General features: G+C 49.3%; 1 protein-coding gene across 1 annotated transcript in view; it reads right to left on the reverse strand.

Moving 5' to 3' along the window:
- The window catches only part of LOC138566649 (uncharacterized), a 246,830-nt gene that overhangs the window by 198,177 nt on the left and 34,914 nt on the right, over positions 1–13,739 (reverse strand). The window contains exon 2 of the mRNA XM_069644203.1: positions 1,429–1,506. Within this exon, the coding sequence (XP_069500304.1) occupies positions 1,429–1,443 (15 nt within the window). The 5' untranslated portion in view covers positions 1,444–1,506. The remainder of the gene's footprint in view (positions 1–1,428; positions 1,507–13,739) is intronic.

Genomic DNA, 13,739 nt, shown 5'->3' on the forward strand with positions numbered 1-13,739 from the left:
TCATTGCTCCCTGTGATTAAAGAGATTGTTAGTGTGACATCACCCCATTGGTGATTATTGTATGCCATTAAAAATAGTGTGAACTTTGCCAACCAGCCTGATTCCTCGTTCAGTGTGACCGGGGGGGGGGACATGGTGGGGTTATAAGAGAGGGGGGTGATATAAGTGGTACATCATTCAGAATAAAAGAACTTTTAGACACAAATAAATAAATAAGGGTTTCAGTTGTGCATTCCACGCTAGCTGTTGACTTGGTTGAAGTGCCGGATTGAAATCACTTACAAGGGTTTATAACAATGTTCTGCTCTGCCACGTTGTCCTTGCTCTGCCTTTCGAACACCAAAAAGTGAAAACACACTGCCAAACTGCGGGAACTGCCCGCTACTGCAAGCGCTCCATATCAAATGGTGAAAGAATCCCTCTCACCTGTTCTCCTTATGACTTTCTTTAGGAATGTTGGCTCGGTGGGTTAATGGGCTGCTGCGAGGATTTATGTGAAACATGCAGTGAGACATCTCTGCTGCAGGTGCTAGCACTTTGAAGAATAGGTTTACTGCTGCTTTCAAGACGAATAACATTTTCAGAAATGAAATGACCAGCGACATCTATGTCTCTAGCAAGATGGGCGTGCACTTCCGGTTCAAATCTGAACGCTTCCACCGGATCAAACTTTGTCAGCGTGTCACCACTGTAAGGTGCAAACATGTATGGTGTATATACTTTAGTAATACGACATTTTCAGCCTTATTTACTTTTTTATTTTATAAATGGAGTTTTCTTTTTTAATTTTTTTTTTAAAACGAATATAGCTATGTTAAAATAAAATCTGCAAGCATGATCTTTTTTTTTCTCTCCCCTTGCTATTGTACTGTAAAAGGGTGTAGCAAGGGGGGGGGCGTCTAAAAATATGGGCTGGGCTTCAAGTCCGTTTTTTGCTTCAAACAAAGGAGGCACCCTAATTTATCATCCCAAATGTGCTCCTCTTAAGGGGCATGCTACAGACCATAGCCGCTCCCCATTACCCACTCCTTGTTGTGTATTCTGCTATCTCACATTCCAAAGTGAGTCTCTGAACGCTGGTACGAACTGACCACTCTGGGTGCATGGTAAGTGTTAGAAGGCGACCTGGGCATTGGATATTGGGCTCCCCGGATACAAGAAGCTGGGAGGCAGTTTTTGCAGGATCTCAGATGCAGGCCTCCTGCCCAGTCTCTCCACTGATTGTGGCCAGAGAGCAAGGCAGGCACACTGGTTTAGCTCGAAGCTGCTGAGAGGTCAGTGGTGCCCTGTAATAGTAACACCTGTCAGTACAGCGCTTAGAAGTGGGAGGAGTCTGGCCTGAAGCGCTATATAAGAAAAAATGGGAGAAGGTGCATAAGTGACATGCGTCCAGCTTGCAGAGGAAACCTGTGTTCTGATGACACTCACCTGACGGTTATCCATGATCACGTGTCCCCGGGGGCGGGCCTATCCAGCTCTTGGGTCAGAAGCTTCCCTTCTTATCACCTGTTGGGTAGAAACAATGTGTGAGACAATTCTGTGAGCCCAAGAGAGTCAGGGAACAGTCTGCCTGCCTCCCAGTGCTCAGAGTAAGTGGAGAAATACAGACTGAATGGGTCTGTGGGGAGCTTCATCCCGAGCATAAGGTAGCACAGGCAGTGCTGGAAATGGACACAATTTACTGGGGGAACTCCCCCCTCCCCTTCTTCCAGAGAGTGGGGGCACAGATTATCAGTGGTGTGGGCGGGACTGGGGCCGGATTGTCAGTGGTGTGGGTGGAGTTAGGCTGGGGAGCTAAGATTTGAATAATGTGTGTGCCCAGAATATAGGATGCTGCCTGCTTTGCATAAAACAAAGTGCATTTTTGTGCTACTAATTCAAACATTCATTCCTTCTGAGCATGCAATGCACACTTGGTATGGTGCTCATTTCCTCTGTCAGAATAGTCACCCTGACAGTAAAATGTGTGCACAGCATCAGACATACACACACAGCTTTGGACGGTCTCCTTTGAGCGAAGGAGACTTTCAGACACAGTCTGTGAAGCACCGAGTCTCTCTTCACGCAGCTGCATAACCCCTTCCCACCCCCACGTTGAGGAAGCTCTCTGCCCAGACCGTTTTCAAGCCCAATTTCTCCCCTGACCACAGGATACACAGGCTCTGTCAGAGTGCAAAACTCCTGGCAGAGCTTACCATCAGGGCTGGTCTGAGAAGCAAAAGAGGCCCTGGAAACTTTCTTAAAGTGGCCCCCTATTTTACCATGTGAGGAAGCCCCACCCCTTTCCCGTGGGCAGTGATGGACAGGGAACCAAAAGTGGCCCTGCAAATAATGTTCAAAGGGGTCCCATATGGCACATTTTCAGCTAGCCCAACCCTTTTCCTTTGGTAACATTTGGAAATACCACACAAAAGAGTCCCAGGGTGCAGAGGCCTACCAGGAAATACCCAGAGTTCCCTAAAGGTCAGTCTACCCCCTGCTCGGGGTGCAGAGGCCTACCAGGAAATCTCCAGAGTTCCCTATAGGCCAGTCCACCCCCTGCTCGGGGTGCAGAGGCCTACCAGGAAATCTCCAGAGTTCCCTATAGGCCAGTCCACCCCCTGCTCAGGGTACAATGGCCTACCAGGAAATCCCCAGAGTTCTCTGTAGGCCAGTCCACCCCCTGCTCAGGGTGCAAGGCCCTACAAGGAAATCTCCAGAGTTCCCTATAGGCCAGTCCTCCCCCTGCTCGGGGTGCAGAGGCCTACCAGAAAATCTCCAGAGTTCCCTATAGGCCAGTCCACCTCCCTGCTCAGGCTACAGAGGCCCGCCAGGAAATCCCCAGAGTTCTCTGTAGGCCAGTCCACCCCCTGCTCAGGGTGCAAGGCCCTACCAGGAAATCTCCAGAGTTCCCTGTAGACCAGTCCACTCCTCTTTACAACAATACAAGACATGCAGAGTGAGGAGTAAAATTGGCCATAGAGCTCCCTGGAAAGATTATTGTGACACAGGTTATGCAGTGTTAGGGGTTAGAGGGAACTCCCTGAAGGTCGTACAGGCTGAAGGGGGAGATAGACCTCTCTCCAGCACAATCAAGAGGAAATTTTAAGGACACACAGTAGCTTACAGTAGTGACGAAGCGCTTAGAGGGAGGGCAGAGGGGCACCTGTAGGCCCCGTACTCCTTGAACCGCAGGGGCAGGAGTGTCATTTTGCCCCCGTGGCTATACTGAACCAACAACAAGAACAAAAAAATGGATTGAGTGCTGTGAGCTTTTAAATCACTCTGCTCAGCAGGGCCTCCGGCGCCTCGCCTGATGAGCTGAGGCTGCTCACTCCAAATTGGGAAGGCAGCCTCAGGGTGGACTACCTGAGCCTTCACTGAGGGGTGGAGGGCAGATGAGAGGGGAGGACAGCAGGAGAAGAAGGAGGCGGAAGGTGGAGACCCAAAAGCAGAATGCAGAGAAAAGACAGCTCAGCAGGTTAGGCGACTGTCGCTGAAACGCTATGTTTAAACCTTCCTGTAAATCCTGTTGTTTTTTTTCTCTACTAATTTTTGCTTCTAAATGTGTTCTAAAATGTGTTGTTTGGACCTGGGGATGGGAACGGCTATCTCGCTTTGCTCGCCTGTAGCGAAAATCAAAATTTGGCACCCATGAGGGAGGGAGCCCCCTTCCAAGGTTAGAGTAACACCCCAGTTCATGGGATGAGTGGGAACTCTCTGCAGGGCTTGCATAATCGCAGTACAACACGTGCAGGAGCAGAGGACGGGAAGGGGCGCCCTGCACTTTTCATAGTAACCCACGACCTACAGGCACAGGGGGTGCAGATGTTAACATGACAAAGGTCATATGAGTTCCAGGAGTAAGATGGAACTCCCAGCACACTGACACAGGCTTTACCTCTCTAGGACTCACCTCAAGGCTTTCCCTTCCTAGGACTCACCATTTAGGCCTCCCTCCTTAGAACGCACCTCACAGGCTTTCCAAACCCTAGGACTCACCTCTCAGGCCTTTCCTCCCTAGAACACACCTCACAGCCTTTACCTCTCTAGGACTCACCTCACAGGCATTCCATCTGTAGAACTCACCTCACAGGCTTTCCACCCCTAGGACTCACCTCTCAGGCCTTTCCTCCCTAGAACTCACCTCACAGCCTTTACCTTTCTAGGACTCACCTCACAGGCATTCCATCTGTAGAACTCACAGCACAGGCTTTCTACCCCTAGGACTCAACTCACAGTATATCCTTCGTTATGGTTCACCTCACCGGCTTTCCCTCTCTATGACTCACCTCACAGGCATTCTCGCACTAGGACTCACCTCATAGACATTCTCTCTCTAGGACTCACCTCACAGGCATTCTCTCTCTAGGACTCAACTCACAGGCATTCTCTCTCTAGGACTCACCTCACAGCTTTTCCTTCTCTATGACTCACCTCACAGGCATTCTCGCACTAGGACTCACCTCACAGACATTCTCTCTCTAGGACTCACCTCACAGGCATTCTCTCTCTAGGACTCCCCTCACAGGCATTCTCTCTCTAGGACTCACCTCACAGCTTTTCCTTCTCTATGACTCACCTCACAGGCATTCTCGCACTAGGACTCACCTCACAGACATTCTCTCTCTAGGACTCACCTCACAGGCATTCTCTCTCTAGGACTCCCCTCACAGGCATTCTCTCTCTAGGACTCACCTCACAGCTTTTCCTTCTCTATGACTCACCTCACAGGCATTCTCGCACTAGGACTCACCTCACAGACATTCTCTCTCTAGGACTCACCTCACAGGCATTCTCTCTCTAGGACTCCCCTCACAGGCATTCTCTCTCTAGGACTCACCTCACAGCTTTTCCTTCTCTATGACTCACCTCACAGGCATTCTCTCTCTAGGACTCCCCTCACAGGCATTCTCTCTCTAGGACTCACCTCACAGCTTTTCCTTCTCTATGACTCACCTCACAGGCATTCTCGCACTAGGACTCACCTCACAGACATTCTCTCTCTAGGACTCACCTCACAGGCATTCTCTCTCTAGGACTCCCCTCACAGGCATTCTCTCTCTAGGACTCACCTCACAGCTTTTCCTTCTCTATGACTCACCTCACAGGCATTCTCGCACTAGGACTCACCTCACAGACATTCTCTCTCTAGGACTCACCTCACAGGCATTCTCTCTCTAGGACTCCCCTCACAGGCATTCTCTCTCTAGGACTCACCTCACAGCTTTTCCTTCTCTATGACTCACCTCACAGGCATTCTCGCACTAGGACTCACCTCACAGACATTCTCTCTCTAGGACTCACCTCACAGGCATTCTCTCTCTAGGACTCCCCTCACAGGCATTCTCTCTCTAGGACTCACCTCACAGCTTTTCCTTCTCTATGACTCACCTCACAGGCATTCTCGCACTAGGACTCACCTCACAGACATTCTCTCTCTAGGACTCACCTCACAGGCATTCTCTCTCTAGGACTCCCCACACAGGCATTCTCTCTCTAGGACTCACCTCACAGCTTTTCCTTCTCTATGACTCACCTCACAGGCATTATCGCACTAGGACTCACCTCACAGACATTCTGTCTCTAGGACTCACCTCACAGGCATTCTCTCTCTAGGACTCCCCTCACAGGCATTCTCTCTCTAAGACTCACCTCACAGCTTTTCCTTCTCTATGACTCACCTCACAGGCATTCTCGCACTAGGACTCACCTCACAGACATTCTCTCTCTAGGACTCACCTCACAGGCATTCTCTCTCTAGGACTCCCCTCACAGGCATTCTCTCTCTAGGACTCACCTCACAGCTTTTCCTTCTCTATGACTCACCTCACAGGCATTCTCGCACTAGGATTCTCCTCACAGACATTCTCTCTCTAGGACTCACCTCACAGGCATTCTCTCTCTAGGACTCCCCTCACAGGCATTCTCTCTCTAGGACTCACCTCACAGCTTTTCCTTTTCTATGACTCACCTCACAGGCATTCTCGCACTAGGACTCACCTCACAGACATTCTCTCTCTAGGACTCACCTCACAGGCATTCTCTCTCTAGGACTCCCCACACAGGCATTCTCTCTCTAGGACTCACCTCACAGCTTTTCCTTCTCTATGACTCACCTCACAGGCATTCTCTCACTAGGACTCACCTCACAGACATTCTCTCTCTAGGACTCACCTCACAGGCATTCTCTCTCTAGGACTCCCCTCACAGGCATTCTCTCTCTAGGACTCCCCTCACAGACTTTCCCACTCTAGGACGCACCTCATAAGCTCCGCCATAGGGCTCAACACATGAACTCCTCCTAGTCATGATCTTCCCTGCCCCCCCCTGTGAATGAGCGCTGAGAAGCACCTCCTGCACCTTTCCCTCTTGCATTTGGTCGCAGCTCCAGGTGTCCTCGGTGGCACCTGGTCATTCTGAGGAGATGGGTCTATCTCTATGTGATGGGAACAGTCCTGGGTTATAGGCGCACCTGGTAGAAGTACCCATAAAGCAACAGAAAGGCCGTCTCTTTTGCTGCACGAGCTATCATCCACCTCTGAGGCAGGGATGTTGATTCACCAAAATGCCAGGGGTAGCAGACGTGACATCACAGACCTGATGACATCACAGGAAGTGATGCCACTTGACCTTTGACCAGGATGGGATTAGTTCCTCTTTAACCCTGGTGACATTACCGAACGTGGCTTGCGGGAGTAAAAGAACATAAACGTAGTCAATTTAAAATAGCAATTACATACTGAAACAAGCAGGAATATTTTAGATACCAACCACATTTTAACAAGGGTGCTGCCTTGATATACCATGGATGGGGTCATGATATAATAGGGCTAGACCGAATGTTACAACATAGGCCGAGGCAATAGGGGTTCCACCATTGTGTTTGCTATTTGAAGATTTGAATATATCTTTAAGCAATAATTATGACAAAGCATTGAGCAATTTTGGGGACTGCTGTGACCCAATTCTTGCTGAAATGGACTGAGACAAGCTTAGATCGATGGAAAGCCGAAGATGTACAACAAAATGAAAATTGTAAAATGGGGAAAGATATAAAGAGAATGTCATTTGTATAAATTACAATGGAGCGAACCACACACCTGAGGGCATATAAGGAGATGCAGTCCTCCGTGATGAGATTTCCAGGCCGAAATATCATTAAATGTTTATGCGCTTTCGTCTTAACTTACTAGGCTCCCTACAAAGGTGGGGTCCCATCAGAGGGATCCCTTATCAAGAAAGAAACTGTCTCACTGATCATCGCTTTAGTGAATATTTTAATAGTGATACACAAAAGGTTTGGTGGAAATGTTGTTCTCGATTAGTCAGCCATAATGAAGTAGGGAAGGGAGTCATTTCTCAGAAAGGTAGAAAATGTGATCTTGGGGGTTAGAAAGGGAGGCCCTGATAGGTATATTGTATGCCATATGTTTTATTATGTTGAATTAATTAATGTATGTAATGTGCATTTTAGAATGGTGTGCCTGAAGTAATTTATTGACATTTGTAATGAACTATGGGTTCTGAAGTATATGATTAAAAATGTGTCAAAGTTTTAAATAAACTATAAATACACACGCGCAGGAAAAAGGCAGAGGCGCTGCCACAGATATGCCATAGCCATGCCACGTCAGCATTCCTTGGCCAGTTACTTCCATATTATGCCAATTATAGCTGAATGTCAGTTATTGTCATTACATGAAAAGTACTCTACTGAGAACGGACATGGGTCAAATACCCTGTTCTATGGAATTTCTTCCACTCCTGAGGGTCTACAGCCACATTTTAGCTCACTGCACCCTTCACAGAGGAGAAATATCCATTTCCTTTTAAGTCTTTACCCCGCCCACTTGGGCCGTCCAGCACCAACATTTTAGGCAATTCTTTTCTGAACAAGAGTACCATCAGCAACCCCGGACACGTGTTTCGGCCTTGTTGGGCCTCTTCAGTGACATGAAGCTGAGCCTCTCTAAGACACAGTGAGCAAGGTGCACACGTCTGGATTTCCCTTGGTTACTTAGAGCAGAAACCATGAGTTTTACAGCATTGAAAAACAAAAAACCCCTACATTGCCAGCTGCTGCGATAATACAGTATCCAAAAATCCGATATAAGTCACTTTCAATGCACAGGAGCATTTGCCTGACCCGCTGCAGTCGCGGCTGAAAAAGACTGTGAATGTACGTCTCCCTCGCTCTAATGGACCTGACAAACGAAACGTGCCCTGTTTTAAAGTAAAAAGAGTTGGTGGCTCTTGTTTTGACACCTACGCACCAAGTCTTTGGAACTCGCTGTCACCCAATAAAAGAAATATTCTGTGTCTGACTACATTTGAAAAGGGCATAAAAACCTAACTTTTTAACTCTAAAGACTAGACTAATTACCTTTAATGCTGGACCCTGGCATTCCCCTACAGTATCCTAATATTGTCTGCTGTTAGGTGTGTGCACTGAGGTCCAAGGGCATGATGCGCGCTACACAAATTTAATAATAATAATGTTACTTATATACAGCTTTCAGCAAAGCTCTGTGCATAGCTCATATTTGCATATAATTATCCTCCCAACCGAAGTTGGAATCCATTTATCAATCTCAGAAGAATGAAAGGCTGAGTTGGTTTTGTCATGATTTGAACCAGTGACCAGCACACCACACACAGATCACAGCAGCGAGCGCTCAACCCGCTGACCTATCTCACTGATATGCTTTCAAAAATGCAATGCCACCACAAGAACTCATGTCAAAACTGGCTGCACAATGTAGGCCAGACACGTAATAACACTTATCATCTTTGCTGTAGCCTTGATGATGCACAGTAAAAAATGCCATGCCACAGTAAGGCATACCTAAACTGGCAGCACCAAAAGGCCAATCTAGCCATTTAATAACACTTATCATACTTTATCATAGCTGTACAGAAAAATATACAAATTCACAGTAAGGAATGACTGCACCCAAATGCCAGTTTAGCCAGGTAATAAACACTAATCATGCTAACTTTATCAAATATGCCCTGTAAAAATGTCATTCCACGTTAAGAAATGACTAGACTCGCCGTACCAAAATGTGAGTCTAGACACTAATAACACATATCATGCCTACTTCACCATGAATGCCCATTACATTATAGCGCACTCCCACCTGTCCTACCCTCCTCCACCTGCCCCACCCTCCAGACATGCCCCCTATCCCTCCAACCCTCCTCCTCCTACCACAGTCTCAGTCCCTTGTCTCAGCATTACCTCCACGTTCCCCCTTCCTCGTCCCAGTACTTACATGTGAGGCAAGGTGCGTTATAGGCAAGTACTAGGACAAGGAAGAGTAGGACTAGGAGTAATGAAGATTACAGGTAAGTAATCTAGTTATTCAACACAGGCACACCATTCACCATTCACAAAAAACTCCCAGCCACCCATACATCATGCACTCATTCACACACATTACAGAACACACATATACATACACACACACACATCCTTTCATGCATGCAAGCATGCACAAATAGTTACAGACAAAAAAACACTTTCTTTCCTTTTTTGTTGCTGTTCCGAGGAACTCCTCTGCCGACAGGCCCATCTCCCATGCTCCACGCATGCAAGGAACCAGCTCTGGTTCCTGTCATGCGCAGAGCAGGGGAGACAGAGCCTTCCATGTCTGGTGGGGGCCGCTGTGAGAGAGTTCTTTTTGAAGTCAGTCTAACTTCAAAAATAAACTAAAACCGTAACAGAAATAATGTATTTTGGAAGTCAGACTGACTTTAAAAAGAAATTAATGTAAAGAGGGCTCTCGTCTGAGAGCCCGCGTTACTTTTGGTTTCTCTCTGACTCTGCGGACCCCAGGGGTCGCAGAGGCAGAGCCAGGAGCCACACAGGAGTTGGTCACGGGTCGCATTTGCGGCCCTTGGTTACTCCTAATTGACGTCCCTGCTCTGAGGAAGATACATCGATGCGGAGCAAGTCTCCATTTCACCCGTGCTCTTACCTCTCGGTGGTGCCCATCCTCGCCATTCTCCACCCTCTCTCCACCTCCGCTTGCCCTCCATCTTGCAAACTCTGTCATCCACTAAACTATTAACTGTCACATAAATAAACAAGCGACTAGCCTTGTTCAACCGACTCAGAGGGAGACAAAGGGAACCACTGTCCCCAGAGAGCAAGGAGCAACCGTCCTGTCAGAGGAAAAGGCCAGAGTGAACAAAACAATCAACCCTAGCACAACAGGGGCAGCCGTCCTATGAGAGGAAAAGTGAACTCCTGTCCCAAGGGGAAGGCACCAGCCATCCCGAGTAGAACGTGGAACATCTGGCATAGCAGAGGAAAAGGGTACCACTGGCCCCAGAGGGAAAGGAAACTGCCACCCCACGTAGAAAAGGGGCAGCCGCCCAATCAGGATAAAAGTGAATTGCTGGCCCCAGAATGAAAGGAAACAGCCAACTCAAGCAGAAAAGGGGCAGCCGCCCTATCAGAGGAAAAGGGTAACCATGGCTCCAGAGAGTAAGGCAACAACCAACCCAAGCAGAAAAGGGTCACATGTCCAATCAGTGGAAGAGTGAACCACTGTCCCCAGAAGGAAAGGAACCAGCTAACCAAAGCAGAAAAGGGTCAGCTATCCTAACAGTGGAAAAGGGAGCCATTAGCGCCAAAGGGAAAGGAAACAGCCAATCCGAGCTGAAAACCCAGAGGGTTCGGCAGCAGCCAACCCAAGCTGAAAAGCGGCAGCTGTGCTATCACAGGGAAAGGCAGCAGACAACCCGAGCACTAAAGGGGCAGTCGTCCAGAGGGAAAGGCAGCAGCCAACACAAGCAGAAATGTGGCAGTCGTCCCATAAAAAGAAAGAGGAACCACTGAGCCCAGAAGGTAAGACAGCAGCCAACCCAAGCAGAAAAGGGGTAGCTGTCCTATGAGGAGAAAAAGGAACTGCTAGCCCCAAAGGGTTCGGCAGCAGCCAGCCGATGCGGAAAAGGGGCAACCATCCTATCGGAGGAATAGGGAACCGTGCTGGCCCCAGAGAGTAAGGTAACAGCCAACCCGAGCATAAAAGTGAGAGCCGACCTAGCAGAGGAAAAGGGAACCGCTGTCCCCAGAGTGTAAGGCAGCAGACAACCCGCGCACAAAAGGGGCAACCATCCTATCAGAGGAAAAGGGAACCGTGCTGGCTCCAGAGAGTAAGGCAACAACCACCCCAAGCAGAAAAGGGTCACAGGTCCAATCAGTGGAAGAGTGAACCACTGGCCCCAGAAGGAAAGGAACCAGCTAACCAAAGCAGAAAAGGGTCAGCTATCCTAACAGTGGAAAAGGGAGCCATTAGCGCCAAAGGGAAAGGAAACAGCCAATCCGAGCTGAAAACCCAGAGGCTTCGGCAGCAGCCAACCCAAGCTGAAAAGCGGCAGCTGTGCTATCAGAGGGAAAGGGAACCGCTGGCCCCACAGGGAAAGGCAGCAGACAACCCGAGCACTAAAGGGGCAGCCGTCCAGAGGGAAAGGCAGCAGCCAACACAAGCAGAAATGTGGCAGTCGTCCCATAAAAAGAAAGAGGAACCACTGAGCCCAGAAGGTAAGGCAGCAGCCAACCCAAGCAGAAAAGGGGTAGCTGTCCTATGAGGAGAAAAAGGAACTGCTAGCCCCAAAGGGTTCGGCAGCAGCCAGCCGATGCAGAAAAGGGGCAACGATCCTATCGGAGGAATAGGGAACCGTGCTGGCCCAAGAGAATAAGGCAGCAGACAACCCGAGCACAAAAGGAGCAACCATCCTATCACAGGAAAAGGGAACCGTGCTGGCCCCAGAGAGTAAGGTAACAGCCAACCCGAGCATAAAAGGGAGAGCCGACCTAGCAGAGGAAAAGGGAACCGCTGTCCCCAGAGTGTAAGGCAGCAGACAACCCGCGCACAAAAGGAGCAACCATCCTATCAGAGGAAAAGGGAACCGTGCTGGCCATAGAGGGTAAGGCCACAGCCAACCCAAGCAGAAAAGGGTCAGCCGTCCTATCAGAGGAAAAGTGAACAGCTGGCCCCAGAGGGTAAGGCAACAGCCAACCCAAGCAGAAAAGGGTCCGCCGTCCTATCAGAGGAAAAGGGAACAGCTGGCTCCAGAGGGTAAGGCAGCAGCCAACCCAAGCAGAAAAGAGTCAGCCGTCCTATCAGAGGAAAAGGGAACAGCTGGCCCCAGAGGGCAAGGCAGCAGCCAACCCAAGCAGAAAAGGGTCAGCCGTCCTATCAGAGGAAAAGGGAACAGCTGGCCCCAGAGAGTAAGGCAACAGCCAACCCGAGCACAAAAGGGAGAGCCGACCTAGCAGAGGAAAAGGGAACCGCTGTCCCCAGAGTGTAAGGCAGCAGACAACCCGCGCACAAAAGGAGCAACCATCCTATCAGAGGAAAAGGCAACCGTGCTGGCCCCAGAGAGTAAGGCAACAGCCAACCTGAGCACAAAAGGGTCAGCCGTCCTATCAGAGGAAAAGGTAACCGTGCTGGCCATAGAGGGTAAGGCCACAGCCAACCCAAGCAGAAAAGGGTCAGCCGTCCTATCAGAGGAAAAGGGAACAGCTGGCCCCAGAGGGCAAGGCAGCAGCCAACCCAAGCAGAAAAGGGTCCGCCGTCCTATCAGAGGAAAAGGGAACAGCTGGCCCCAGAGGGTAAGGCAGCAGCCAACCCAAGCAGAAAAGGGTCAGCCGTCCTATCAGAGGAAAAGGGAACAGCTGGCCCCAGAGGGCAAGGCAGCAGCCAACCCAAGCAGAAAAGGGTCAGCCGTCCTATCAGAGGAAAAAGGAACAGCTGGCCCCAGAGGGCAAGGCAGCAGCCAACCCAAGCAGAAAAGGGTCAGCCGTCCTATCAGAGGAAAAAGGAACAGCTGGCCCCAGAGTAAAAGGACTACAACAAATTGAAATGGAGGAGCAACATCCATGTTAATGCCAGCGTGACCTATTCATATTTCAGACTCTCTTGGGCATCTGTAAACTTAGAAACTTACCCACACGGGGGAGAGCAATACATTTACATGAGACGGCTGTGAGCGCTTATACATGGGTGAGGGCGGTGTTTGGTGGCAGGCTACCATTATGACAGGAGATACTCTGTTCATTTATTTTTTGACACTAGATTAGAGAACGTTCAAGTTAATTCATAGAGGAAGAACGACTGCTTTAAGACTCCCAGCATATGAATAATGACACAGGCTGGGTAAGTGTGTTTTTGGGTAATTGAGTGTTGAATTTATTTGGATAGACTGGCTGTTCATTAGGTTCCTTAGTAATGGCTTACACTCTCTGCAGGATAGCTCAGGGGCAACTTGGAAGCAAGACGATGCTGAGCCACACAGGTTCGATCCTTAAAGGACATTTTCCGTTGGGAGTGCATGTGGGTTACCCGTTGGTAACACCGGACTTTATTCCCAGAGGGAAAGGAAACGGCCAACCCAAGCAGAAAAGGTGTGGCCGTCCTATCAGAGGAAAAGTGAACCGCTGGCCCCAGAGGCAAAGGAAACAGCCAACCCAAGCAGTAAAGTGGCAGCTGTCCTATCAGAGGCAAAGTAAACTCCTGGTCCGAGGGGTCAGCATCAGCCAACCTAAGTAGATAGTGGAAAGTCTGGCATATCAGAGGAAAAGGGAACCGCTGTGCCCAGAGGGTAAGGCAGCAGCCAACACAAGCAGAAAAGGAGCAGCCGTCCTGTCAGAGGAAAAGTGAACCACTTTCCCCAGAGGGAAAGGAAACAGCCAACCCGAGCACAAAAGAGCCAGTGGTCCAATCAGAGGAAAAGGGATCCACTAG

The sequence above is a fragment of the Ambystoma mexicanum genome, chromosome 1p (genome assembly GCF_040938575.1).
Source record: "Ambystoma mexicanum isolate Mex_15411 chromosome 1p, UKY_AmexF1_1, whole genome shotgun sequence".
In the NCBI taxonomy this organism is placed as follows: Eukaryota; Metazoa; Chordata; class Amphibia; order Caudata; family Ambystomatidae; genus Ambystoma; species Ambystoma mexicanum.